The sequence below is a fragment of the Rhincodon typus genome, chromosome 21 (genome assembly GCF_021869965.1).
Source record: "Rhincodon typus isolate 14 chromosome 21, sRhiTyp1.1, whole genome shotgun sequence".
Classification (NCBI taxonomy): Eukaryota; Metazoa; Chordata; class Chondrichthyes; order Orectolobiformes; family Rhincodontidae; genus Rhincodon; species Rhincodon typus.
This window is the reverse complement of record NC_063352.1, coordinates 43,763,610-43,790,278: the sequence shown is the minus strand read 5'-3', so window position 1 is coordinate 43,790,278 and position 26,669 is coordinate 43,763,610. Positions and strand designations below refer to the sequence as shown.

The window sequence follows — 26,669 nt, the reverse complement described above, 5'->3', positions numbered from 1 at the left end:
CAGTCACTACATTCCTGACATCCAATCAGCCAATCACTACATTCCTGCTATCGTACTGACAATGCAATTCATATTGGCTCTTGGTCCATGGGGTGATGGGTAGAATATCTTTTATTGACCGACAGCAGTATCCTGTTAAAGGAAAATTCTACTTGCTCCACCATTGTAGCCGAATGAAATGTCTTCCTTCACCTGTTCGAATTTTTGAGATACTTTGGCTTTCCAAAGATAGACCAGGTATTTGTCAGAGTTCAGTCTATTCTTGAGCAGGACGTTACTGTACTGAAATGGTGGGCTGTCAGGTTTCCTGCAGAGTGCAGCCAAATTGTGAAGGGAGTCCCTCCATAAATACAACAGCACAAAACTAATGGTGTATTCATGTTACAATTAACTTCAAGTAGTTGCTTATCCCTGGGAGTCCTACACTTCACAAAAAACAGCAGCAGACATATGTGAATGATATTGCAAGATATGCCTCTTTACAGACATAGACAGCTGATATGTGTGGGGATATATGAGACAAAGAGGGAGATTGTTAAGTGGAAATTCGATACAGTCCATTCTTAAGTCTGAAGCCATTAGGCTTCCCCAACTGGGAGGCTCAACACTAAATCGATTTTCAGGCTTCGTTGACATGCTCTGCTAGTGCCTGTCATGCCCTCACTGATGGCTCATTAAGTGTAATAACAAGTTACATTGCAGACCCTGACTGTGAGGCCTTGGAGGGAGTTTGGTGAAGCAACAGATGAGGGCTAACATACCTACTTTAGAGGGAAGACACCTTGCATCTCTTAACTTGACAAGGACATCTTTAGAAGTTCTACACAGCATATATATCTATCACAAAGCAGACACCTCCACTCAACCAAAACCAGTTTTTGCAAGGGTTATAAAACAAACGCTAGATGTCCCACTAAATGGCCCTGCAATGTCTGTCTATTTTCACTCTTCCAGGCATACAGCTCTCTATACACAAGAAAATGATAGCTGACATAAAAGATAATGAAGATGAGATAAACCTGAGAGAAATTTGTAGAGCAGTTCAAGAAAAAAAATTCACCACCACTTTCTCAAGGGCAACTAGGGGCAGGCAATAAATGCTGGGCCCAGTCAGTGATGCTCGCCTCCCAGGAGTGATTTAAAAAAAATTATTTGTGCATGCCACATGGATTATCCAATGGACATGAGCCATGCTGGACCAGCTGTGTGGGCTGTGTGGGTATGTGGATAGTACTAAATAAAAACCAAAACAACTGCGGATGCTGTAAATCAGGAACAAAAACAAAGTTGCTGGAAAAGCACAGCATGTCTGGCATGATCTGTGAAGGGAAAAAGAACAGAGTTAATGTTTCGGGTCCGGTGACCCTTCCTCAGAACTGATGGTGGCTGGGAAAACGTCAGTTTATATGCGGAAATTAGGGAGATGGGTGGTGTAGGGAGTAAACGATAGGATAGAGCCCAAAGAGAGAGAAAGACAGTTGGACAGATAAAAGAGTTGCTAACGATCAGGCTGGGAGGGTGAGTAGTTGTTAATGGGGACTGTTAGTGACTAACAACAGGGGGTGTGTGATGGCAGGCTATGTGGTAACAAGGCCTGGTGTGTGGGATAGGGAGTTGGGACATGGGAGAGTTTAGGACCTAAAATTAACAGTATTGAGTCCGAAGGCCTGTAGGGTCCCCAGGCGGAAAATGAGGTGTTGTTCCTCCAGCTTGCGTTGGGCTTCGCTGGAACACTGCAGCAAGCCTGAGACAGAGATGTTGGCCAGGGAACGGGATGGTGCATTAAAGTGGCAGGCAACAGGTAGTTCAGGGTCTTTTTTGCGAGCAGAACGTAGATGTTCTGCAAAGCGGTCGCCAAGTCTATGCTTTGTTTCCCCAGTGTAGAGGACACCACATTGTGAGCAGCGAATGCAGTAGACTAGATTGTGGGAAGTGCAGGTGAAGTGCTGCTTCACCTGGAAGGTATGTTTGGGCCCTTGGATACTGGGGAGGGAGGAGGTAAATGGACGGGTGTTGCACCTTCACTGATTACAGGGGAAGGTGCTGTAGGGCTGTGGGGAGGTGTTGGGGGGTGAAGGAAGTGTGGACTAGGGTGTCCTGGAGGGAACGGTCCCTGCAGAAGGCGGACAAGAGAGGGGAGGGGAATATGTGGCTGGTGGTGGCATCTTGCTGGAGGTGACGGAAATGGTGTCTGATGATCTCCTGGATGTAGATGCAGGTGGGATGGTAGGTAAGGATGAGGGAACCATATCACCGTTGCGGGAGTGAAGAGAAGAGGTGAGGACGGAAGCACAGGAGATGGGTCAGACCTGGTTGAGGGCCCTGTTGACAACAGAGCTGGGGAATCCTCGATTGAGGAAGAAGGTGGACATTTCTGAGGCTCCCTTGGCAATGTTGGCCTCATCTGAACATATGTGACGGAGACGGAGGAACTGAGAGAATGGGATGGAGTCTTTACAGGAAGTGGGGTACGAGGATGTATAGTCCAGGTAGCTGTGGGAGTCAGTGGGTTTGTAATGGATAGTAGTGGCCAGCCTATCCCCAGAAATGGAAACAGAAATATCGAGGAAGGAAAGGGAGGAGTCAGAGATAGACCAAGTGAAAATGAGGGCAGGGTTGAAATTGGAGGCGAAATTGATGAAGTTTTCCAATTCCAGACGGGAGAGGAAAGCAGCATCGATGATATCATCGATGTATCGGAGAAAGAGTTGTGGGTGGGGCCCGGAATAGAACTGGAACAAGGATAGTGTGTGGATTGTATATGGATAGTACTGTACACTTCTCTATTGTAGTTACAGTAAAATTCTTCATGATTTGGTTCTGACCTCCAGTATAAGGTCAGAACTGGGGATGTTTGTTATTGTTTGCACAATGTTCAATGCTAGTCACGACTCCTCAGATATGAAAGCAAATGTCTAAATGCAACAATACCTGGAAAAGATCCTGGCTTGGATTGATAAGTGACAAATAACATTCATGACACATAAATGTCAGGCAATGACCATCTCCAATAATAGAGAACCTAATTGTTTCACTCTGACAGTCAATTTCATTTTCATCACTGAATCTCTCATAATCAGTATCTTGGGAGTTTCATTGTCCAGAAAGTGAGCTCAATTAGTTGTAGAGATAACAAGGTGTAGAGCTGGATGAACACAGCAGGCCAAGCAGCATCAGAGGAGCAGGAAGGCTGACGTTTCGGGCCTAGACCCTTCTTCAGAAATGGGGGAGGGGAAGGGGGTTCTGAAATAAATAGGGAGTGAGGGGGAGGCAGATAGAAGATGGATAGAGGAGAAGATAGGTGGAGAGGAGACAGACAGGTCAAAGAGACGGGGATGGAGCCAGTAAAGGTGAGTGTAGGTGGGGAGTTAGGGAGGGGATAGGTTAGTCCAGGGAGGATGGATAGGTCAAGGGAGCGGGATGAGGTTAGTAGGTAGGAGATGGGGGTGGGGCTTGATGTGGGAGGAGGGGATAGGTGGGAGGAAGAACAGGTTAGGGAGGCGGGGACGAGCTGGACTGGTTTTGGGATGCGGTAGGGGGAGGGGAGATTTTGAAGCTTGTGAAATCCACATTGATACCATTGGGCTGCAGGGTTCCCAAGCGGAATATGAGTTGCTGTTCCTGCAACCTTCAGGTGGCATCGTTGTGGCACTGCAGGAGGCCCATGCAGGATGGACATGTCGTCTGAGGAATGGGAGGGGGAGGTGAAATTGTTCGCGACTGGGAGGTGCAGTTGTTTATTGAGAACCGAGCGTAGGTGTTCCGCAAAGCGGTCCCCAAGCCTCCGCTTGGTTTCCCTGATATAGAGGAGGCCACAACGGGAACAGCGGATACAGTATACCACATTAGCAGATGTGCAGGTGAACATCTGCTTGATGTGGAAAGTCTTCTTGGGGCCTGGGATGGGGATGAGGGGGGAGGTGTAGGGGCAGGTGTAGCACTTCCTGCGGTTGCAAGGAAAAGTGCCGGGTGTGGTGGGGCTGGAGGGGAGTGTGGAGCGGACAAGGGAGTCACGGAGAGAGCGGTCCCTCCGGAAAGCAGATAAGGGTCGGGAGGGAAAAATGTCTTTGGTGGTGGGGTCGGATTGCAGATGGCGGAAGTGTCAGAGGATGATGCGTTGGATCCGGAGGTTGGTGGGGTGGTACGTGAGGACGAGGGGGATTCTGTTTTGGTTGTTATTGCGGGGATGGGGTGTGAGGAATGAGTTGCAGGAAATGCGGGAGGGTGTTCTCGACCACTGAGGGGGGGAAGTTGCAGTCCTTGAAAAACGAGGACATCTGAGATGTACGGGAGTGGAATGCCTCATCCTGGGAGCAGATGCGGCAGAGGCGAAGGAATTGGGAATAGGGGATAGCATTTTTGCAGGAAGGTGGGTGGGAGGAGGAGTATTCTAGGTAGCTGTGGGAGTCAGTGGGCTTGAAATGGATATCGGTTTCTAGGTGGTTGCCAGGGATGGAGACAGAGAGGTCCAGGAAGCTGAGAGAGGTGTTAGAGATGGTCCAGGTGAACTTAAGGTTGGGGTGGAAGATGTTGGTGAAGTGGATGAACTGTTCGAGCTCCTCGTGGGAGCACGAGGCGGCGCCGATACAGTCATCAATGTAAGGAGGAAGAGGTGGGGTTTAGGGCCAGTGTAGGTACGGAAGAGGGATTGTTCCACGTAACCTACAAAGAGGCAGGCGTAGCTTGGGCCCATGCGGGTACCCATGGCTACCCCCTTTGTCTGTAGGAAGTGGGAGGAATTGAAAGAGAATTTGTTGAGGGTGAGGACGAGTTCAGCTAAGCGGATGAGGGTGTCAGTGGAGGGGGACTGGTCGGGCCTGCGGGACAGGAAGAAGCGGAGGGCCTTTAGGCCATCTGTATGGGGAATGCAGGTGTATAGGGACTGGACGTCCATGGTAAAGATGAGGTGTTGGGGACTGGGGAATTGGAAGTTCTGGAGGAGGTGGAGGGCGTGGGTGGTGTCACGGACGTAGGTAGGGAGTTCCTGGACCAAGGGGGAGAAAATGGAGTCGAGATAGGTGGAGATAAGTTCGGTGGGGCAGGAGCAGGCGGAGACAATGGGTCGACCAGGGCAGTCAGGTTTGTGGATTTTGGGAAGGAGATATCGTACTGTAGTTACAAAAACAGGCCAGAGGCTGGGAAGTAACTTGCCTCCTCACTCCTCCATCACCTACAACGCACAAAGTAGGAATGTGATCAAATACTTCGCACTTGCCTGGATGAGTGCAGCTCCAAAAACATTCAAGAAGCTCCTGGACAAAGCTACCTGTTTGATTGTTACTTCATCCAGCATTTTTAACAGCACTCTCTCCACCATTGACATATAGATAGCAGTGTGTGCGATCTACAAGATATGCTGTGGGTAACTCACACAGTCTCCTGAGAAAGCACCTTCCTAATCTGTGAAGCCCATCAGCTAAAAGGACAAGGCATACATGAGAACACCACCACTTGCAAGTTCCTCTCCCTGCCACCTCACCATTCTGACTTGACAATCCGGTTCCTTGGATATTGCTGGTTTAGAATCCTGGAATTCCCTCCCTAATGGCATTGCAGGTCATGGACTACAGTGGTTCATGAAGGCAGCTCACCAGTAACTTCTGAAGGGCAACTAGGGATGGGCATTAAATACTGGCTCAGGCAGATTCTTCCAGATTACCTGAAAAGTTAGAAGAAATCCTTGAATTTACATAGCACCTGAATGAATGTCAGAACTATTTTGGATTTGTTCTCCTTCAATACTTTTGAAGAGAAGATCCCACTGCTTTTTAGGATTAGTTTTTGAGGAGTTGCTGGCAGTCAATTTGTGCTTTTGTCCCCAAGAGCCATGTCTCAATGACATAACGTCATAGTCCATCTTTACCTGAATTAGCCCAGTGATTTGTCAAAGTATGGCAGGCGTTTTGCTACCAGAGTCCTTTCCCCTCTGTTTTGCTGCTCCTACTGCACAGACCCTCATCACCAGACAGTCGTACGGCATAGAAACAGACCCTTCGGTCCAACTCGACCGTGCCCACCAGACATCCCAATTGCTCAATAACCTCAATTGCTACTATATCCCTCTAAACCCTTTCTATTCATGTACCCAGCCAGATGCCTTTTAAATGTTGCAATTGTACCAGTCTCCATCACTTCCTCTGGCAGCTCATTCCACACATGCACTACCCTCTGTGTGAAAATGTTACCCCTCAGGTCCTTTTTAAATCTTTCCCCTTTCACCTTAAACCTACGCCCTCTAGTTTGGGACTCTCCCACCCTAAGAAAAAGATCTTGGCTGTTCCCCTATCCATGTCCCTCATGGTCTTATAAACCTCTAGAAGGTCACCCCTCAGCCTCTGATGCTGTAGGGAAAAAAGCTCCAACCTATTTGACCTCTCCCTAAGGCTCAAACCCTCCAGTCCCAGCAACATCTTTGTAAATCTTTTCTGCACCCCCTAAAGTTTAACTACATCCTTTCTATAGAAGGGTGACCAGAATTGAACGTAGAATTCTAAAAATGCCCTAACCAATGTCCTGTACAGCCACAATATGACGTCTCATCTCTTATACTCTATGCACTGACCAATGAAGGCAAGCGTGTCAAATGCATTCTATCAAGACCTTTTCTCCCCCAGCTGTCCACACCCTACAAACCACCCCCCAACTATAGCATAAATCCTGTCCCCTCCACACCTCACTTTAGCTCTGATGAAGAGTCATCTAGTCTTGAAACGTTAACTTGCTCTCCCTGCATGGATGCTGCCTGACCCGCTGTGATTTCTAGCATTGGTTGTTTCCAGTTCTTCATCAGCCTGTCTACCTGTGACTCCATTTTCAAGGAACTATGCACCTTTTGGTCTTCAGCAGCTTTGCAAAATTAATCCTAACCCTATCATTTTCTACTTAATGAGACAGCCAAGTGGTTTATAACTGCAGCTGTTTGAACTGGATTGTTCGAATAACACAGAAACACTCACTAAGACTGAACACAAAACCACCGCTAACATCAGCCTTCACCCCTCTCATTGATCACGTTTGATGTCACATTGGCCACAGTGGTGTAAAGGGGAGGTAATGGCCTGGTGGTATTATCAGTAGGTTATTAATCCAGACACCTAGGTCATGTTCTGGGGAACTGCTTTCAAATTCCAATAAGGTAGAAGGTGATGTTTGAATCCAATAAAAATCTGGAATCAAGTCGAGTGATGACCATGAAACAAACCATTGTAGATTATCAGGGGAGAATCCCACCTGGTTTACCATTCTCTTTGGGAGACGAAATCTTCTGTCCTACCTGGTCTGGCCTACACATGACTCCAGACCCATAGCAATGTGGGTGACCATTGACTATCCTCTGAGGCAGTTAGGGATGATCATCCTGTGAATGAATAAAATACAACATTTGGCGTCGGAGGGACAGATGCTTTGGAAATTTAAGCTACTCCTTTGGTAAATGGACGTGTGTGTTTGAAGTTTCTGACTCTCAGATTCTGAGTTAAAGGTCCTGCTGTGTTAATGAGTGAGCAGGATCTCCTGTGAGGTATTTCACATTGAAGTTAACTATTGCTTCCAAATTGAATAGCTCCCAAGGTGGCAAAGATCTTGGTGGACAGGGGACAGTCTCAACCCATCTATCCCCATTTCAGGCACATTTTGCTATATTCTTCTATCCACAGTTTCTAACTATGTTTAATTGACTCCCAGGCTGTTTCTTTTCTTTATCTTTCCACAGCCATCCGCAGTTTCTTTTCCTATCTGCACTATAACTCATGAGAACTCCAAACCCATGATAATTAGATTCTCACCTAATTGCTCAATTGGAGCGATATAGCGCTGTAAACCGTCATGGTTAATGGGTAATGTCACCTCCGCAAATGTCATGGGATACAGTCGATGAAGAATTTGTGTCTTTACATGTGATAGCATTCTTGGGATTAACAAGTGAGTTTGGAGTTACTGTTTAAAGGTCTCTGTTAGTGAGGGTTCCCTTATCATGCTTGGGTCTGCTGCAGTGTAACTGATAGAGATCGATTAACAACATTATTACACATTTAGTTATCCTCTCATACAACTACCGGCCTGGTAGAAGATGTCCAAATTGAATCTGTGTCTTGTTTTCGTTGGAGCAATTGCCATCCTCCATTGAAACCATTTGGGAACTCTACAGCCTCCTGGACCTCATATCGAGTTCAACAATTTTAGGGCTTGAGGTCATGTCCTTGCCCCAACCCCACACACCAGGCCTTGTCATCATGTGGACTGTTACCACATACAACCCGTTGTTAGTCATTGATGGTGGCCATTAGCAGCTATTCATTACCACCCACCTCCAGGCTGACCTTTACCTGGCCCTTTCTCTCTCTCTGGGCTCCATTGTTTACTCTCTAACACAACTTCTGCATTAACACCAACCTCTTCGTAGCCACCATCAGTTCTGAAGAAGGGTCACTGGACCCGAAACGTTAACTCTGATTTCTCTCCACAGATGCTGCCAGACCTGCTGAGCTCTTCCAGCAGCTTCTGTTTTTGTCTCCAACGAAACAAGTCTGTTTAATGGTACATTTACAATGAATGTCATTATACTCATCAATACTTGCAGGCGTACATCTAAGATACTTTCCCCTATGAAAGTGCTTCTGTAATAAAGTGGAAATGTAGGAAGAATGTATTCAAACAGCCATTGCCATGGATAGAACAAATATAAATAAGTTCATACAGGAAGGCAGCATGCAGAACTGTGAAATCTCTCAGGCAGCAATAATGTCAGCAAATAAGTTTCCTCTTCTACCAAGCACGAACTTTTGAAATGCACAGTTTGCATGAATAGTTGAATGTTTTTGTTTTATTTAGAAAAAGAACAACACATGCATCCCTGTCAGACATCTTTCCTTACACAAGTATTGCCTGGCGATGGACAACTAATACAAAGAGAATTCTTAAGAAAACACCATTATTGTATCAATGGCTTGTTGCACTGAACACAATGGCTTGTTATTCTCAAACCACCAAAAAGAGGGCACGATAAATAGGCAAAAACTTTTCTCTGTACAAATACTGCAACATGCATTAACAAAAGAAGGGGAGTGCCTTCAAGTTGTACCAAAAATGCAAAGACTTTACAATATCACATGTTTATCCTTCATATCAGTCAAAGCTGCCCAATAACGCACTATAAATAGTTACATGAGTAGTGTGGGTGGACAATCCATTTATTTTTAAAAAAAGCTTCCACAACCTGACTCTCTAGCAGGGTCATTTTTCATGTATTTTTCATTTCGTACAGGGGCTGAGACTGAGTGCAAATTCCACTGGCGAATCTAAGCTCATCTTTGAGCTGTTCCTTTTTTCTCAGAATGTAAACTGCTCTGCTAAGTTTGTGTTCTGACGAATACCTGCAGTGTGTTCTTTAATTCTGTGGTGAAATATAAATGTATGCTGCCAAGTCATTTGTCCCGTACATGGAGCTGGGAGGGTGGTAGGACAAGTTTTGCAGTTGGATTTATTGGGAACCAATTTCCTCTGCTAAGGCTGTGATTCCTAAGTCCTGCTGGGAAATATTCAGATCGCTTGGCTGCAGGGAACGCTTCGAGATTGTTCGATCTGAATCCATGCAAACAGTCTCTCAGTCTCTGCTCTTTCAAGGTGTCCTGCTATTCTCCGGGTTTCAGAGAGTGCCGTGCATCTGAAAGGGAGAGACAGAGTTCCTTCTATTTTCAGCCTATTTGAGTGAATCACTTGTGGGCTCCCAAATCCCAAACTGTAAACGATGCATGGCTTTGCAACATAAAAAGTGTGACGAAGAACAGGAGAGGGAAGTTTGGATGGCACTTTCAACTCCAGGCCCAGGACAGCGGCCTAGGAACACGTTTGGATTGTCTGGAAGTGGCTCGGCTAATATGAGATCGCAGAAAAGCTTGGGTGGGAAAAGGCAAAACGTCGTTAATTTAATCTGAAGCCAGATAATGAAGCAAGATCCTGGTCACGAATCTTCTGCCTAATACTAGACTGAGTTACAAAATGGACTCAGTTATCTGTCTCCTCTCTAACTGACACCCAGAACCCTAGAGGTCTCCCTAATGTACTCTTTCGGGCGAATCATGGACAAATACTTGAGTTATTTAGGAGACAGCCTCCTAAGAGAGCTTCATAATAAAACAAAAATAATAAAACACTAAAAAGGAAACAGCAAATTAAAGTAAAATAAAAAATCTTGGGGGAGATACATACTCCAGCTGTTGTAGTGTCCACCAGTTAGGAATGCCTCAAGTTTACTGGCAGTGCTCTTATCGCCAAGGGCAACCTGGAATGGACGTAAGTACAAAATAAGGCCCGAGTCAAAGAATCACCTCAATAGTCCACTGCCTGCAGGATCTGTTAAAGCAAGACCCATGGAGGAGGTCCCATTATCCATTTCCAACTTCCCTCCCTCCCTCCCTCTACTGCCCTGGGTGTCCAAAGAGCAGGCGCATGGGTCTGAACTGCACCCATACCATGAAGAGTAGCCCCTTCACATTCGGAAGTAAGGGCTGCCACCTCACCCATCCCCCTACAGAAATGTGTCACATGGATGGCACCGGGAGTGGGAACCTATTCAGCCCATTGTTGTGTGGCACTGCCACATGCAACACCATCCAGGCCAAATTCCTGATGGTGCCGGAAACTCCGGATGGCAGGAATAGAATGCCATGTTGTGTCAGGAAGGTTGGTGACGCGAGGGAGTGGAGGAACATGGACAAGCTGGCAGGGAAGAAGGTTTCACGAGAGGGGTCTGAGGTCCCCCCAGGGAGGTTTATGGGACTTGGGGCAAGTATAAAATCCCGTCTGAGCTTTGCACTTGCCTGAGTCATCCCAACACCATGAGTGCCATTGGGATTGAACACCAGGGTTTTAAGGCTCTGGAAGACTTTTGCCATGAGCTGGACATCCAGACGCAAAACATGCAAGAGATGGTGTCATGCTGCCCATTCCTCAGCATGTTCCCAACTCTGGCCAGGCTGGAAGTCCATCAGCCACAGAAATCCATGTTGATGGAGCTGCAGACTCCAGATCAGCACCTCCCTGATAACAGTCCCTACTCCTGATGGAAGAAAGCTCTGGTGCAAAGTGACCAGTTTCCAAAATTTGGACAGATCCTGATTACAAAAAAAAACCGGCAACTGTCACAAAGCATACCAGACAGGTCCAAAAGCAGGAGTTCTGTGTCAAAACTGAGGCTGTACACCAGAGGCCTCTCCCTATATGAACTTAAGGTAGTTAATTAATTTACTTGGATGAGAGGTAATCTCATTTCCCTTTGACGTTCAATGGCTTTGCCATCCCAGAATCCCCCACTATCAACATCCTGGGGGATGACATTAACCAGAGACAGAATGGGCCAGGCATGTTACGTTCAAGGGGGCCTTAGATGATTACTTGGAGAAGAATAATAAGCACCGGCATGGGGAAAAAGCAGCAGATCGGCACTAGGTAATGATGCTCATTTAACGGGCTGGTGAAGTTTACAATGGGCCAAATGGCCTCCTTCTGTGCCATAACACTTCTGTGATTCTGTTAAACAAATACCATGGCTACAAGGGCAGGTGAAAGGCTGGAATGGAATTCTGTGGTGAGTCACTCACTACTCACAACCTGTCCATCATTGACAAGGCACAAGTCAGGAGTGTCATGGAATATCCCCCACTTGCCTGGATGGGTGCAACCCCAACAAGACTCAAGAAGCTTGACACCATCCAGGACAAAGCAGCCCGCTTGATTGGCACCATAATCACCATCCTGAAACACTCACTCCCTCCACCCCGGATACACAATGTCAGCACCCTGCACCATCTACACAGTCCCTCACCAAGTCTCCTTAGACAGCGCCTTCCAAACATGTGACCTTTTACCATCTAGAAAGATAAGGGCAGCAGACACATGGGAAAACCACCACATCCTACTTCCTTCCAAGGCGCTCACCATCTGACTTGGAAATATTTTGCCGTTCCTTCAAGTGTCAAAAATCCTGGAACCCTCTCTGGTTAACCACACTCTGGGCATATCTACACCCAGGACAACAGCAGTTTGAGAAGGGCAATTAGGGACGGGTAACAAATGCTAACCCAGTTGGTGATGCCCACATCTCATGAAAGAATAAAAAAACTCCTCCACGTGTGTCTCATAATGATTAAGAGCCCTTGAGGCTCAACTGGGCGTGGGATAGGGGAGGATGGGGGTTCAGGATAAGTCAGTAGTTTGGTGTGTGATGTGATGTGAGGCATTCTGGGTCCACACAAGGGAGACCCTCCCTTCCCTTGTGGGACCGAGGGAGTATTCATGATCCTTCTGGTCTCACACAGAAGGAAAAACTAAAACATGAGCAGATCAGAATTCCCCACAAGCCCAGTCTAGCTGGATTCCTACAACATACATTGGTGCCCAAAAGGCTGCTCCTGGTCATCTAAAGTTTTCATTGCTTCACTGTGACTGGTTTCTGTGCTGGAATTCACCCTGAATAAATGTGAATGGAATTCAATCTGGAGGCGATAGACTTGGGCAGGACAGATAAGGCAAGGGAATGCATGATGAACAGTAGCATCCTAGGAAGCAACAAGGGTCACAGCGTGCTTGATGTGTTTAGCAAACTAGTAGGACAGGTAGACAAAGTTGTTAAGAGGCATATGGTATACTTTCCTTTATCCTCTGAGGCATAGAGTGTAAGAGCAGGGGTTATGCTGGATCTGTATAAAATGTCAGCCGGGTCACAGCTAGAGTATTGTGTATAGTTCTGGAATCCACATGGTAGGAGGGATGTGATTGCACTGGAGTGGGTGCAGAGGAGATTTATCAGGATGTTGCCTGGGCTGGAGAGTTTTAGTAATGAGGAGAGATTGGACAGACTGGGGTTGTTTTCCTTAGAGCAGAGGGGACGTGATTGAGATGTATAAAATTTGGAGGGACATTGATAGGATAGACAGGGAGAAACTATTCCCCTTGATGGACAATGACCAGGGAACATAGATTTAAGATAAGGGGCAGAAAGTTTAGAGGAGATATGAAGATAACTTTTTCACACAGGCAGAATCACTGCCTGTAAGGCTGGTAGAGGCAGAAGCCCTCATAACATTTAAGATGTATTTAGATGTGCACACACAGGAATGGGCCAAGTGCTAAAAAAAAGGGATTAGAATGGTTTGGGGGTTGTTTTTGACTGGCACGAACATGATGGGCCGAAGAGTCTTTTTCTGTGATGTGGATCTCTTTGACTCTATGAAATCAACTGGTTCACCCACTGCCATTGGCAGACAGTTTTAACCCTTGCTGAGACAGGGGTCATGCACAGTGCACTTGCCAAACTGTGGACTTTGGAATCTCAAAGTGGCAGATAAAATGGACAAGTTCAAACAGCAGCTGGAATTCAATTTAGTGTAAGGAAGGAGGATTTTTTTTTTGTCTAATTTTGTTCTGGAGAAGAAAGACCAATCAAGCTATTAATGTTGGCAACAAAATTGCGGTCACATTGATGGATTTCAATTAATAATGTTTTCCCTTTTCCGTGTTTGGAAACATTCAGGGACCTTAATTGGAGGATAGATAGGTTTGAGGCCGTGGGAACCAAAAATATTAATTCTTGGCAACAATTCCTAACTGGTGACGGTAAACCCTTCAGGCTATGGCAGGTTGAACATTCGAGTGTTCCACACCCTTGAATGCCATGCTGTCCTGGATGTGCGTGTGTGTGTGTGCGTGTGAGGGTGGGTGTTCAGTGGTAACAAAAGTCATGAAGTTAAATGGAAAAGAAGCTCCTGCAATTACCTGCCTTGCTCTCTAGATGTCCTGAAATGCTGTACAATGAATGAAGCACCTTTTGCAGTCACTGTTACAAATGTGGGCAGTACAATCTACAAAAGAACTGTCAATGCTCACTGCTTATCGAGATACATGGGATAATGGACTGCTGAGATTAGTACTGAAGGGTTCAGGTACACGTGGCGCTGGGATCCATGTGCAAATCACCACTGTTCCAGGGGAGCAAATGGGAGAGATTTCAGGTCGGAAAATGCACAGTGATAGTCATTGAATCCCTGTAGTGGGGAAGCAGGCCATTTGGCCCATCAAATCCACATGAGCAGCACCCCACCCAGACCCAACCCCATCCCTGTAACCCTGCATTTCCCATGGCCAATCTACCTAACCTGCACATTTTTGGACTGTAGGAGGAAACCGGAGCAAACCCACACAGACTCAGGGAGAACGTGCAAACTCAGACAGTCACCCGAGGGTGGAATCGAACCCAGGTCCCTGGCACAGTGAGGCAGCAGAGCCTCCCAGTGCATTCAGAAGATTCCATTCGCGCGTACAGAGCTCAATCATGACTAAGGAAGATGCGCCAAATTCACAAAAAAGAGACAGCTTGGGTCTTCCACTTGTACTTTTCAGGAAGTAGCTGGGGATGATACTTTTTGGCAGACTTCAGTAGCAAGTATCTTTCCTGAAAGTTTTCAGCCATTTGCAAGAATCAGTTCTTAGTATCTGTCTGTCGAATCAAAGGAGGCTTTGGCGGGGACTTCCTCTGGAGTTTGCTTGGACTGATCTGGTTTATCAAGGCCAGAGTGCATGATGGGAATATAGATATCGTCCATGTTTGGCATCACGAAGACTTTCTGTAATTAAAACATTCACTGGATTAGGATTCCAAGAAACAGACTTTAATTCATGATCATTGCTTATTACCACTAAATCTACCTACGCAGGAGAAAATCTTTGGTTCTTCAGAGTCAGACTTTAAATAGTCCCCTTTCCTTCTGCAAGGGGGATGTGGAGGCTTTGGAGAGGATGCAGAAGAGGTTTACCAGGATGCTGCCTGGAGTAGACAGTATGAGCTATAAGGAGAGGCTAGAAAAACTCTGGTTGTTTTCTCAGGAGCGGCAGAGGCTGAGGAGAGACTTGATAGAACTCTATAAAATTCGACATGCATAGATAGTGTTGACAGTTAGAATCCTTTACCCAGAGCTGAAATGTCTAATACTAGGGGGCATGTATTTAAGGTGAGAGGGGGAAAGGTCAAAGGAGATATGAGGGGCAAGTTTTTTTACACAGAGAGTAGTAGGGGTGTGGAACGTGCTGCCAGGGGAGGTAATGGAGGCAGATACGTTAGGGGCTTTTAAGGGACTTTTAGATGAGCACGTGTATGTGCAAGGAATGGAAGGATATGGACCAAGGGCAGGCAGAAGGGATTAGTTTAATTTGGCCTCATGTTTGACACAACATCGTGGGCTGAAAGACCTGTTCCTGTGCTGGACTGTTCTATGTTTTAAGATGTAGCAGCACTTAAAATTGAATTGAATAGGTGACTGGATGAAGAAGGGATACAGTAACTCAGGAGTGGGCTGAGTAAACGTGATTAGGCCTAATTGATTTCCTGAATATTCAAAACTACAAGACAGGAAGAACAGGAAGTGAGGAACAATGGAGGGATAGCTCCACGACATTGATACAATGGAGAAAGATGGTCTTAGTTCTGGAGATCATAATGTAGCACCAGTTTGGGTAGAGATGAGAAATAGGTTAGTTGTGGAAATGACATATAACTCTCTTAACAGTAACCGTATTGCAGAACAGAGTATACAAAAAGAAACAAATGGGGTGCTGTGGGAAAGGTACAGCAGACACAGTGGATCATTTAAATCTATATTTAGATTGAACACATTATAAGGCCAAAAGTAACCTGGATGATAACTTAATGGAATATTTTTCAGGTCAGGTTCTGAGAACAGCATGTCCTAGAGTCAATCAGAGAGCTGGCTATACTAGATAAGGTAGTATGCAATGAGACAGGATTTATGGTCTCATAGTAAAAGTGTCCTTAGGTAACAGTGATCTACAATATAATTGAATTTTGCATTCAGTTTGAACAGAGTTAACCTAAAGACTAATATTTGGCTGACATTTAAGGAGATATTTCAGATGATTCAGAACATTCCAGTGAGAAAGAAGGACTGCAAAGGAAGATACATCATCCATGGCTAACTCAGGAAGTTAAAAATAGCACTAAGTTGAAAGGTAAAGCTTATAATTCTGCAAAGTGACAAACCAAAAGCCTAGACAATATGTAATCAACAGAAAAGAATGTATAAAAAAAGGAGAAATTAGAGTACAACAAACAACTAACTAAAAATAAGTAGTGAATGTTTCTTAAGATATTCTAAAAGGAAAAGAATAAAGAAAGTGGGGTTTGATCCTCTAGAAAGCAAATCTAGCAAAGTAATAATAGAAAATAAGGAAATGGCAGATGGATTGAACAGACATTTTGTGTCACTGAACCGAAGAGGATACAAATAACATCCCAGAAATGATTGTGATTTAAGTGTTGAGAGAGAGGGAGAATTTAAAATAACTAAATTCACCGGGGTAAGAGTGCTGAGAAAATTACTAGAACCAAAAGCTGACAAATCCCTAGGTCCTAATTGACTTTATCCAAGGGACTGCTGCAAAATAGATGCACTGGTTTTATTTTTCTAAACTTCTTTTGTTTATAAAAATGCCCCATTGGAGTTGGAAAATAGCACATCTGTTCAAGAAAGGAAACAAACACAAAGCAGGAAACCACAAGCCAGTTAGCTTAACAATTGACACAGAAATTTGCTGGAATATTTTGTTAGGGAAGATATAGTTGGGCACTTAGAAAATCTTAATGCAATCAGGCAGAATCAACATGGTTTAGTGAAAGGGAAAGTATGTTTGATTAACTTATTGGAGTCTCTTGAGGAAGTAACGAGCAAATAGATAAAGGGGAACCTGTAGATAGGATGTACTTAGATTTGCAGCAAGCCGCATTAAAGATTACTGTGCCAAAAAAGTACCGACTACATAATGTTTGGATAGAGAATTAAGTTCACTAACAGGGAACAGAAAGTAGGCATAAATGGGTCATTTTTGGGTTGGCAAGCTGTAATGAGTGGAGTGCCACAGGGATCAATGCTGAATCCTGAAATAGCTGCAGCTTTTATCGGTGACTCAGACAATGGGGCCAGAAGTATGGTTGCAAAATTAGCCGATGATGGCAAGAGGTAGGAAAGTAAATTGTGAAGATGGCATAAGGAGTCTGTAAAGGGATATGGTTAGGTTCAGTGAGTGGGCAAACTTTCGGCAGACAGTGTATAATCTAGAAAAACATGTGAACTTGTGCATTTTGGCAGGAAGAATAGAAAAACGGTTATCATTCAAATGGGGACTGAGGAACAGAAGGGCCTGGGTTTTCTGATACATGAATGATGTACTGTTAGTTTGCAGGTATGGCAAGTAATTTGAAAGACAGATGTCACTTATTAGAAGGAAACCGGAACAGAAAAGGAGGGACATTTTGCTACAAATGTGAGACTACGGAGAGTCATACAGCATGGAATTAGACCCTTTGGTCCAACCAGTCCATGCCGAACATAGTCCCAAACTTAACTAGTCCCACCTGCCTCATCTCGAGAACTGCGTGCAGTTTTGGTCTCCTGATTTGAGTAAGGATATAAATGTATAAGAAGCAGTTGAGAGGATGTCCCCTCAACTGGTAGCTCACATGGGGATGAAACTTGTGAGGAAAAGTTGGACAGGTGAGCCCTGCATCCATTGGAATTTAGCAGAATAAAGGATGATCTCATTGAGACATAGATTCTGAAGGATTGGACAGAATGGGTACTGAAAGGTTGATTTTCCTTTGTTGGCAACTCTGGGGCTAGGCGACACAGTTAAAGATAATCCCATTTTATGTGGAGATGAACAGAATTTTTTTCACTCAGATGGTTGAGAGTCTTTGGAAGTTTTTTATCCAGAGAATGCAGAGACAGCAGCATTGACTATTCTTAAGGCCAAAATAGATAGATAGGTGATGAACAAGTGAGTCAATGTGAAATAACTCCACAGATGCTGGTATCCTGTCACCAAGTCACCCTTTATTTACACATGCATACTACTTGGCATTGGTCTGGCTTCCACAGAGCCAGCTCTCACAGTGAACAGAACCCTTGACACTCCTGTTTATATCTGTCAGTCAGGGCTCCCTGATTGGTCTCCCAGGTTAACGGCCCCAACCAGGGAACTCATATTCTATGAGGTAATCCTGGCTGACCTCCTTCTAATCACTACAAATGGCTATTGGGGATATGAGGGAATGTAGGATGGAGGTTATAGTTAGATCAGCCACAAGGTGGATAGGCTCAAAGGGCCAAATGGCCTATTCCTGTTCCAAATTCATACGCTCACACGTCCTGGAGGGAAAACACCCCAAGCATGATTGGTTGCTCCACATGGTTTGCTTTCAATGTTGTAAGCTCTGTTCGAAGGGTCAGGTATGTGATGTGCACGTCCTGAAAAATCAACTCTGATTGGCGAGAAACTGTTTTTGCGTGGCCACAACATCTCCCCCACCAGCTCAATGTTTAACTGGTCAGTGTGCCGGCATAGGACAACAAAAACACATTCTGCAAAGTCGCTGTGAAGCTCTCCTCAAAGCATGGGCATTTCTGATTGGGAGGAGCTACTACCAATTGTTTAGAATGGTGCTGACCTAACCAGTGAGCTACATTGTCACAATGTCTTAATAATGAGGCAGAGAAGACAGAGAAGGAAAAGAGAAAGAAGCAAATCCTCCCTCCAAACCTCACCAGCACCATGTTCTCCAAGCTCTGCAGGTCAAGGCTTATCCTTTTCAGTCACATGAAGACTCATGGCAGAAACTCAAGACCCTGAGTAAACATCATCTTTCAATTTCGGAACATCAGTAACAACCGTCCCTGGAATCGGCATTATTTATCGAGCAATGCAAAGGTCAAAATCTTTATGTCATCACCAAAGGAGCAAAGATAAACGTTTAGAAGAATGTTTTTCTCAGAGGCAATTGTGTGGTCAGAAATTGCACAAACTGTACAGGTTTGATATCAATGTAAATGTAAATATGAAAAGGGGCAAATAATTTTAAGTTTGGAGAAAGGGTAGAGAGACAGAATGCAGTAGATGACTGTTTCTGAGAACAAGCATTGATGAGATGTGCTGAATGGTTACCTTCTGGCTGCAAGTTTACAATGATTATATAATCACAGAGGTCACTTTATTCTCAGACTCTTAAAATGTCTGTTAACAGACAGAAATGCCCTTTTGTTTGTTTCTTACCTGGAACTCGTGCTGCAATTTCTTCTCAATCCACTCAGTCACATGTGTGAAAGTGACTTCCCGCTCGCCCAACTTGGGCCGCACCTTAAATTCCAGTCGAGGTGGAGTCTGGAAGCTGTACCTGATGACATTAAAGCATACCACATAGTGTTGACAACCTTCTGTTCCACCAACTTACTCAATCCCTGTTTTAGAATGTAGTTCTACCAGTGGCATTAATATTAGGACTGGGGACTGCAAAATAAAAGATAGCTGGAAATGATGACATTGCAAACTAATAAACATTTATTGGCTAATTACACTATTTACAAAGGATAGTGAACCTGTTGCATTCTCCACCACAGAAAGCTGTGGAGGCCAGGTTGCTGAGTATATTCAAGAAGTAGAATTGATGTGGATTAATTACTCATCTCAATCCTTGTTTTTCGGGGTCTCATCGAGTTTTGCAGCCCATAACTCTTCTATACAATTTCTTGATGCCAATTAGCAAACAAATTTTAAAATGGGCAGTTTAGTCATCCCTGTACATTATGCACGACAGAACAAGTCTATGTATAAGAAGTGATTCACCTTCTCTTGAAATAGTCATGAGCCATGGATAAAACATCTTTTCGCTTTGGCTCTGTATCATACAAATGGAATAGGGTAAACTTTGGCATTTTCCCTGTTTTGTTTATCGGTGCTGATGATGTAAAGCTTCATTGCTGGAGGACTCGAGTTGTTGACCTTGGACTGGGGTCAGAGGTCAAAATACAAGACAGGATTCACACTGGCCTCTGTTTGGTGAACCTTTCATATTTGATCACGTCATCTACAGGGAGCAGAGAGCTGGTTCAGCTGGGACTTCTCAACAAGCCAAACCAAGCAGGCAGAAAAGGCTGGAAAGGAATTGTTTATCATTTGACCTTCTGAATCAAAAAGGGCACTGTGGATGTACTCTGATCGATAGGAGATTAAAAAAAAGGAAATTGTGGCTGGGCAAGGACATGGGACAGGAGATTCTGAGATAACAAGGTGTAGAGCTGGATGAACACAGCAGGCCAAGCAGCAACATAGGAGCAGGAAGGCTGACGTTTCGGGCCTAGACCCTTCATCCTGCTCCTACTATCTCTGGGACAGGAGATTGTTGGTTTATTCACGTGAACAGTAGTCCTCAATAATAAAATCAGGAAACAAAGTGTAATATGTGGAGGTGTTGGACAGGGGTGGACAAGGTCAGAAGTCACAGCTCATAGTCCAATGGGCTTATTTGAAATCACAAGCTTTCAAAACGCTGGAGACAGAGATTTGAATGTTAGACAGGACATTCACTGGCTTCTAGGCTTTCCTCTGTTTGATGAGACAATCAGTTTCAGTCATGCTATCTAGGAGAGGAGAGATGCGCCATATGATGCTAACAGCCCTGTACTACACAACTTTATTGTTTTGGCACCTGACAAGTTGCCTTGTTTCATCAGTTGCACATGAAAAGGATAGTGTGTAAAATTTTTACTTCATAGCTGAAAACAGCATCAAAAAGCTACTTGACTTGAAAAATAATTTGTTGAATGAGAAAATGCCATTCAGCCCACCTGGATCACACTGCTGTTTCTAATAAACAGGTTTGTTTATAAACAGCCTCCTGCATAGTCCTGGTACTTGTCTTTATTTGCCATTGAAAACAATTATAATTTACTCTATTAGGCATTGCATTGGTATGAAAAGTTCAACCAGTAGTCGAGTGATTCACTGATTGTTGCAAATTATTGTTTTGCTGAACAAAGAAACTGTTCTCCTTTACATTCAACATTGGAACAGTGTACAACAGGATGGGACATACCATATTCGATCGGTAGGGGGTGGTGGAATATTAACAGCCAGCACTCCTGCTAGTTCCTGAACCTCAACAGTCAGGAGAAGTGGAGTGTTTGACATCTCCTCTATTTTCTTCTTGATGAACTCATTCTCGGTGGCTTTTTGAAAGTATTTCGATTTGGCAATCTTATCCACAAAGCGAAGAATCTTTCTGCTGGTGCTGCTCCCTGCAGCAAACCTGGAAAGGACAAGGAAGTCTTGTTTCAAAAAGGTTTCATTTGGTTTGCTTAATCTCTCGTGAGTTGTTCATCACCCCCCATAATTTGCCGTTAATTCTCCTTCTGGTCCAGTCAGGTTGTGAACTACTCTCAACACTTCCCAGCAACTAATAACTAGTGGATAAGATGAACGGCATGGTGGCTCAGTGGTTAGCACAGCTACCTCACAGCGCCAGGGACTCAGGTTCGATTCCACCCTCGGGCAACTGTCTGTGTGGAATTTGCATATTCTCCCTGTGTCTGTGTGGGTTTCCTCCAGGTGCTCCAGTTTCCTCCCACAGTCCAAAGATGTGCAGGCTAGGTGGATTAGCCATGGGAAATGCAGGGTTATAGGGATTGGGTGGGATGCCATTTGAAGGGTCATTGTGGACTCAATGGTTCAAATGTCCTGCTTCCACACTGTAGGGATTCTTAGAGCATCAGAGATAGTGAGAACTGCTGATGCTGGAGTCAGAGTCAACACAGTGTGGAGCTGGAGGAACACAACAGGTCAGGCAGACTCGGTCCTGACCCAAAATATTGACTTTCCTGCTCCTCTGATGCTACCTGACCTGCTGTGTTCCTCCAGCTCCACATTGTAGGGATTCTAAGGGCATGTTGTCTCATTGCTATTGACTGTTAAATGAGAAAGCTTATGATATATAGCATATTATTCCTATTACCAAACTACTTCTATTCAATAACTTGGCGACAAGAAGGACTGCAGATGCTGGAAGCCAGAGTCTATAGGTGTGAAACTGGAAAAACACAGCAAGTCAGACAGTAGAAGAGAAGGAAAGTCAACAGGCTGAAATGTTGACTTTCCTGCTCCTCTGATGCTGTCTGACCTGCTGTGCTTTTCCAGCTCCACCCTATAGACTTCCCACTACTTCTATCCAATCACAGAATCAGAAGTCTCAGCTACTGTGGTGCCTGTACATCTGAGTACTCTCTGTAGTTAGGCCACAGATCAGCCATGATCTCATTGCATGGCAGAACCAGCTTTGAGGGGCTGAATGGCCTATCAAGAGGAGGCAGAGCTGAGTACAGTGCCCACCACTAAGGAGAACGTGCTAGGGAAGCTGAAAGGTCTGAAGGTGGACAATTCACTTGGACTGGAAGGACTACATCCCAGAGTTCTGAAGGAGATAGCTGAGGAGACTGTAGAAGTATTGGTGGTGATCTTTCAGGAATCACTGGAGTCAGGGAGGGTCCCAGAGGACTGGGAAGTGGCTCACATTAAAAACCTAAATTGCTGTCAAAAATCAGCAGGTCTGTAGGGAGCGAAACAGAGTTAACACTTCAAATCCAGTTGGGACCAGGAGGGTAGGAGGTCGAGGAGTGACCTTATTGAGGCCTATGGAATCATGAGGGTCACAGGTAAGGTGAATGATGAGAGTATTTTTCCTAGGGTGATGGAATTCAAAACTCGGGGGCATATTTTTAAGGTGAGATGAGAAAGATTTAAAAAAGACATGAAGGGCAACTTTTTTACACAGACAGTGGTTTGTGTGTGGAATGAACTGCCAGAGAAAGTGATGGATGCGGGCACAGTTACAGCGTTTAAAAGACATTTGGACAAGTACATAAATAGGAAAGGTTCGGAGGGACATGGGCCAAGCGCAGGCAGGTGGGACTAGTTTAGTTTTGGAACATGGTTGGCATGGACTGTTTGGACCAAAGGGTCTGTTTCCATGCTGTATGATATGATTCTACATCAGAACCAAAAACTGCAACTTGGAAAAAAAGGTATTTATGCTGAATTGAAGGGGGGGGAGCGGCGCGAAGGGGGCTGATGAACAGATAAGTGGAGATGGAGCCCAGACAGAGAAACAGAGATGTGAAAGGGGTAGGCATACAAGGGGATTATTGACAGTAATCTGGGACTGAAGAGAAGCTGAGTAAATGATAACGAGAGGTGAGATTAAGAGAGAATGCGTATGCTGTGTTGAAAGTCCATGGAGCTGGCTAAAAAACATGAAAGGATAGAATCAGACTCTAACATTATTGAACTTGATGTTGAGTCCTGGAGGCTGCGGCGTCCCCAAGTGGAAAAGAAGATGTTGTTCTTTGAGCTTGCTGGAAGACTGTGGCAGACCTGTGTCAGAGATGTTGGCTTGGGAACACAGGGCTGTGTTGAAGTGACAGGCAACTGGAAGCTTGGGGTCATTTTTACGGATTAAAGACTCTTATTTAAGAAGGGTGGGAGGTAGAAGATGGGAAATTTCAAGCCAGTTAGCCTGACCTTAGTCATTGGTAAGATTTTAGAATCCATTATTGAGGATGACATTATGAAGTTCTTTGTAGTACATGGAACTGCAACCATTCATATTATACATTAATGATCTGGACAAAGGAATTTAGGAGATTATTGCTAAGTTTGCAGTTGACACAAAGATAGATGGAGGGGCAGGTCATATTGAGGAAGCTGGGAGGCTCCTTGGACAGGCTAGGAGTGTGGGCAAAGAAGTGGCAGATAGAATATAAATGGGAAAGTACGCAGTTATGCACTTTGATAGGAAGAATAGAGGCATAGACTATTTTCTAAATGGGGAATGGCTTCGGTAATCTGAAGCAGAAGGGGAATTTGGAATCTTAGTTCGGGATTCTCTTATGGTTAATATGCAGGTTCAGGCAGGAAGGCAAATGCAAAGTTAGCATTCATTTCAAGAGGGCTAGAATACAAGAGCAGGAACGTACTGCTGAGGCTGTATAAGGCTCTGGTCAGATGGCATTTGGAATATTGTGAGCAGTTTTGGGCCCCGTATCTAAGGAAGGATATGCTGGCCTTGGAGGGGGTCCGGAGGTGGTTTACAAGAATGATCCTGGTGACGAAAGGCTGTCATGTGAAGAGGATTGAGGCCTCTTGATCTGTACTCAATGGAATTTAGAAGGATGAGGGGGAATCTGATTGAAACTTACAGAATACTGAGAGGCCTGGACAGAGTAGACATGGAGAAGATGTTTCCATTGGTAGGACCTGAGGGTATAGGCTCAGGGTGAAGGGATGATCCTTTAGAACTGAGATGAGGAGGCCTTTCTTCAACCAGATGGAGGTGAGTCTGTGGAACTCATTGCTGCAGAAGGTTGTAGAGGCCCAAGTCATTGAGTGTCATTAAGACAGAGATAGATGGGTTCTTGATTAGTAAGGGCATTGAGGGTTAAAGGGGAGAAGAAAGGAGAGTGGGTTGAGGAACACATGAGCCATGATTAAATGGCAGAGCAGACTCAATGCGTTGAATGGCCTGATTCTGCTTCTGTGTATTACGATCTTATGGCCCTGTTCATACATTCCTCTTACAGATATATTTCCCACTGGTGAAAACTGAGACAGATTAAAGTTAAGATTTGTAAGCCATAACAGTTGAGATATCTACAGGGGTGAGGCTGAAGCTATTCCCACAATCATCTGAACCACAAGAGTGCATTTCTTCTTAAATATGTTCTAAGGCATAAATGACATTCTTAAAATTTGAAATAATAAAGGCTCATGTAGTTAATGTAAGGCCTTTGTTATTTTATGGCTTCACAGACAAACTGTAACTAGATCAGTTCTTTCTCCCCTGCTGCCATATGACATTTAATGGTGATAGTGTCTGACTTCAGCATTTGGACATATAAATTGAACAGGAAAGGGGTTTGCAGTTTTCATGGCCATTCGTATTTTAGAATTGAGGCAATCTAGTGTTTTAAAGTTTTAAATTATGCCTGTTTTTTGAAAAACAAAGTCCAAAACAGTGACCTATGCTGTGTGAAGACCTCTGCAACACATTAGCAGGAGTCCTTCATGTAAAAATCTGCGAGATAGTGAATAAAATCCCCAATTACCCCTCTGCACCAGGTGGTCCAAGTTTCTCAACACCTTGTGGTTCTGCTGAAGGCACTTCCTCTTCATCTGAAGACCCAGCACTTGAAGATTCCTCATCACTGTCTGCCAGAACAAGTGCTCGGGGTTTGCGCCTGTTGGAGAGAATGGGCACTTCAACAAAAAAAAGCAAATTTCACATTGACAGCTATTAGGTCCAACACGTTATTGACTTGCTATACTTGCAGTCGCAATTTCTTCTCTCAATTCCCACTGGAAACATCACAGAATGCAAATTGATCTAAATCAGCACCAGGAAAACTGCCAGAGATTATGATGATCAGCTCTGACTGAGCCAGTTGTTCTCATTAAGTGATTCTCCAGAGCTTTCAGATGGCCTATATATGGCAATCGCAGTTTACTATTCTTTGCTGCACCTCAATGCTTAAGCAATTGAAGTTTTTTAAATCACAAAAGCATGAGAATTCTCTTGTTGTGTGGTTTTATGCCAACATCCAAGAGGCTGGTTTTAAGACAGATCAGTTCAGGACACAATAAGGTCAATAACGATTTTCAGTCATAGACTCTGTTTGTTGTACCTCATTACTAACTGCTAGTATACATGATAGTCCGAGATATACCAGCCTCTAATCTCACTGATACGTTATTGGAAGGCAATTCTCTATATGCGCTTCTCCCATTCAATTTTTCTCGCACCTTTCTAATTCCACCCCCATTGTGCTGTTTATGCCCAGTGGGGAACAGCTCTGTGTCATCGTCACACAATTGCTCCAGGGTCCCAAAGCACTTACACAACTAAGGCCAATGGTCAGAAGGTCTGAAATTCAAGAATGTGACAGTTTGCAAAGAACTACTACAGAAGACGCACGTGCAGAAATTCTTCTCTGATGTTGCTTTGCTGGGTGGCTCGGTGGCTCAGTGGTTAGCACTGCTGCCTCACAGTGCCAGGGTCCTGGGTTTGATTCCACCCTCAGGTGACTGTCTGTTTGGAGTTTGCACATTCTCCCTGTTTCTGTTTGGGTTTCCTCCAGGTGCTCCAGCTTCCTCCCATAGTTCAAAAATGTGCAGGTTAGGTGAATTGGCCATGCTAAATTGCCCACGATGTGCTTGCTAGATGGATTAGCCATGGGAAATGCAGGATTACAGGGATAGGGTAGGGTGTGTGGGGTGGGATACTCTTTGGCAAGTCAGCATGGACTGATAGGTTGAATGGCCTGCTTCCACACTAGCAGGATTCTCTGATTCTACTGGAGCCCTCACAGTGCAGTTCTCTCTTACTGGTCAGGGAGAACACATTGCTGGCCTTGCAAAAGAAATATAAGATGAAATCTTTAAAAAAATACATTACAGCTATTCGCAAAATAACAAGGACTTACTACAAATAGATTTAAGACCTGCCCACTCATTATTCAGTCTCCTCCATTGTCACAAAGTATGACTTTAGTCACTGTCTCAGATAGTTAATAGATCACTGATAAAGACGTGTCAATGATTTTTGATTGCATGTATCTCTAATTGATGAATGGCAATCATTAATATACAGCCTGGTGAAAACTCTAGGCTTGTGTCTGAAAGAATGAAGCAAAAAGTGTGTGGGTATAAATAGCTTCAGAGATAGTAGGAACTGCAGATGCTGGAAAATCTGAGATAACAAGGTGCAGGGCTGGATGAACACAGCA

At 44.6% G+C, this 26,669-nt stretch overlaps 1 protein-coding gene across 1 annotated transcript in view; it reads right to left on the bottom strand.

Moving 5' to 3' along the window:
* Positions 1-14,431: 14,431 nt before the first annotated feature.
* The window catches only part of tex2l (testis expressed 2, like), a 464,619-nt gene continuing 452,381 nt past the window's right edge, over positions 14,432-26,669 (bottom strand). The window contains exons 8-11 of the mRNA XM_048609254.1: positions 24,993-25,124; positions 20,933-21,145; positions 19,114-19,234; positions 14,432-14,618 (exon numbers count right to left, since the gene is read on the bottom strand). Of these exons, the coding sequence (XP_048465211.1) occupies positions 14,481-14,618; positions 19,114-19,234; positions 20,933-21,145; positions 24,993-25,124 (604 nt within the window). The 3' untranslated portion in view covers positions 14,432-14,480. The remainder of the gene's footprint in view (positions 14,619-19,113; positions 19,235-20,932; positions 21,146-24,992; positions 25,125-26,669) is intronic.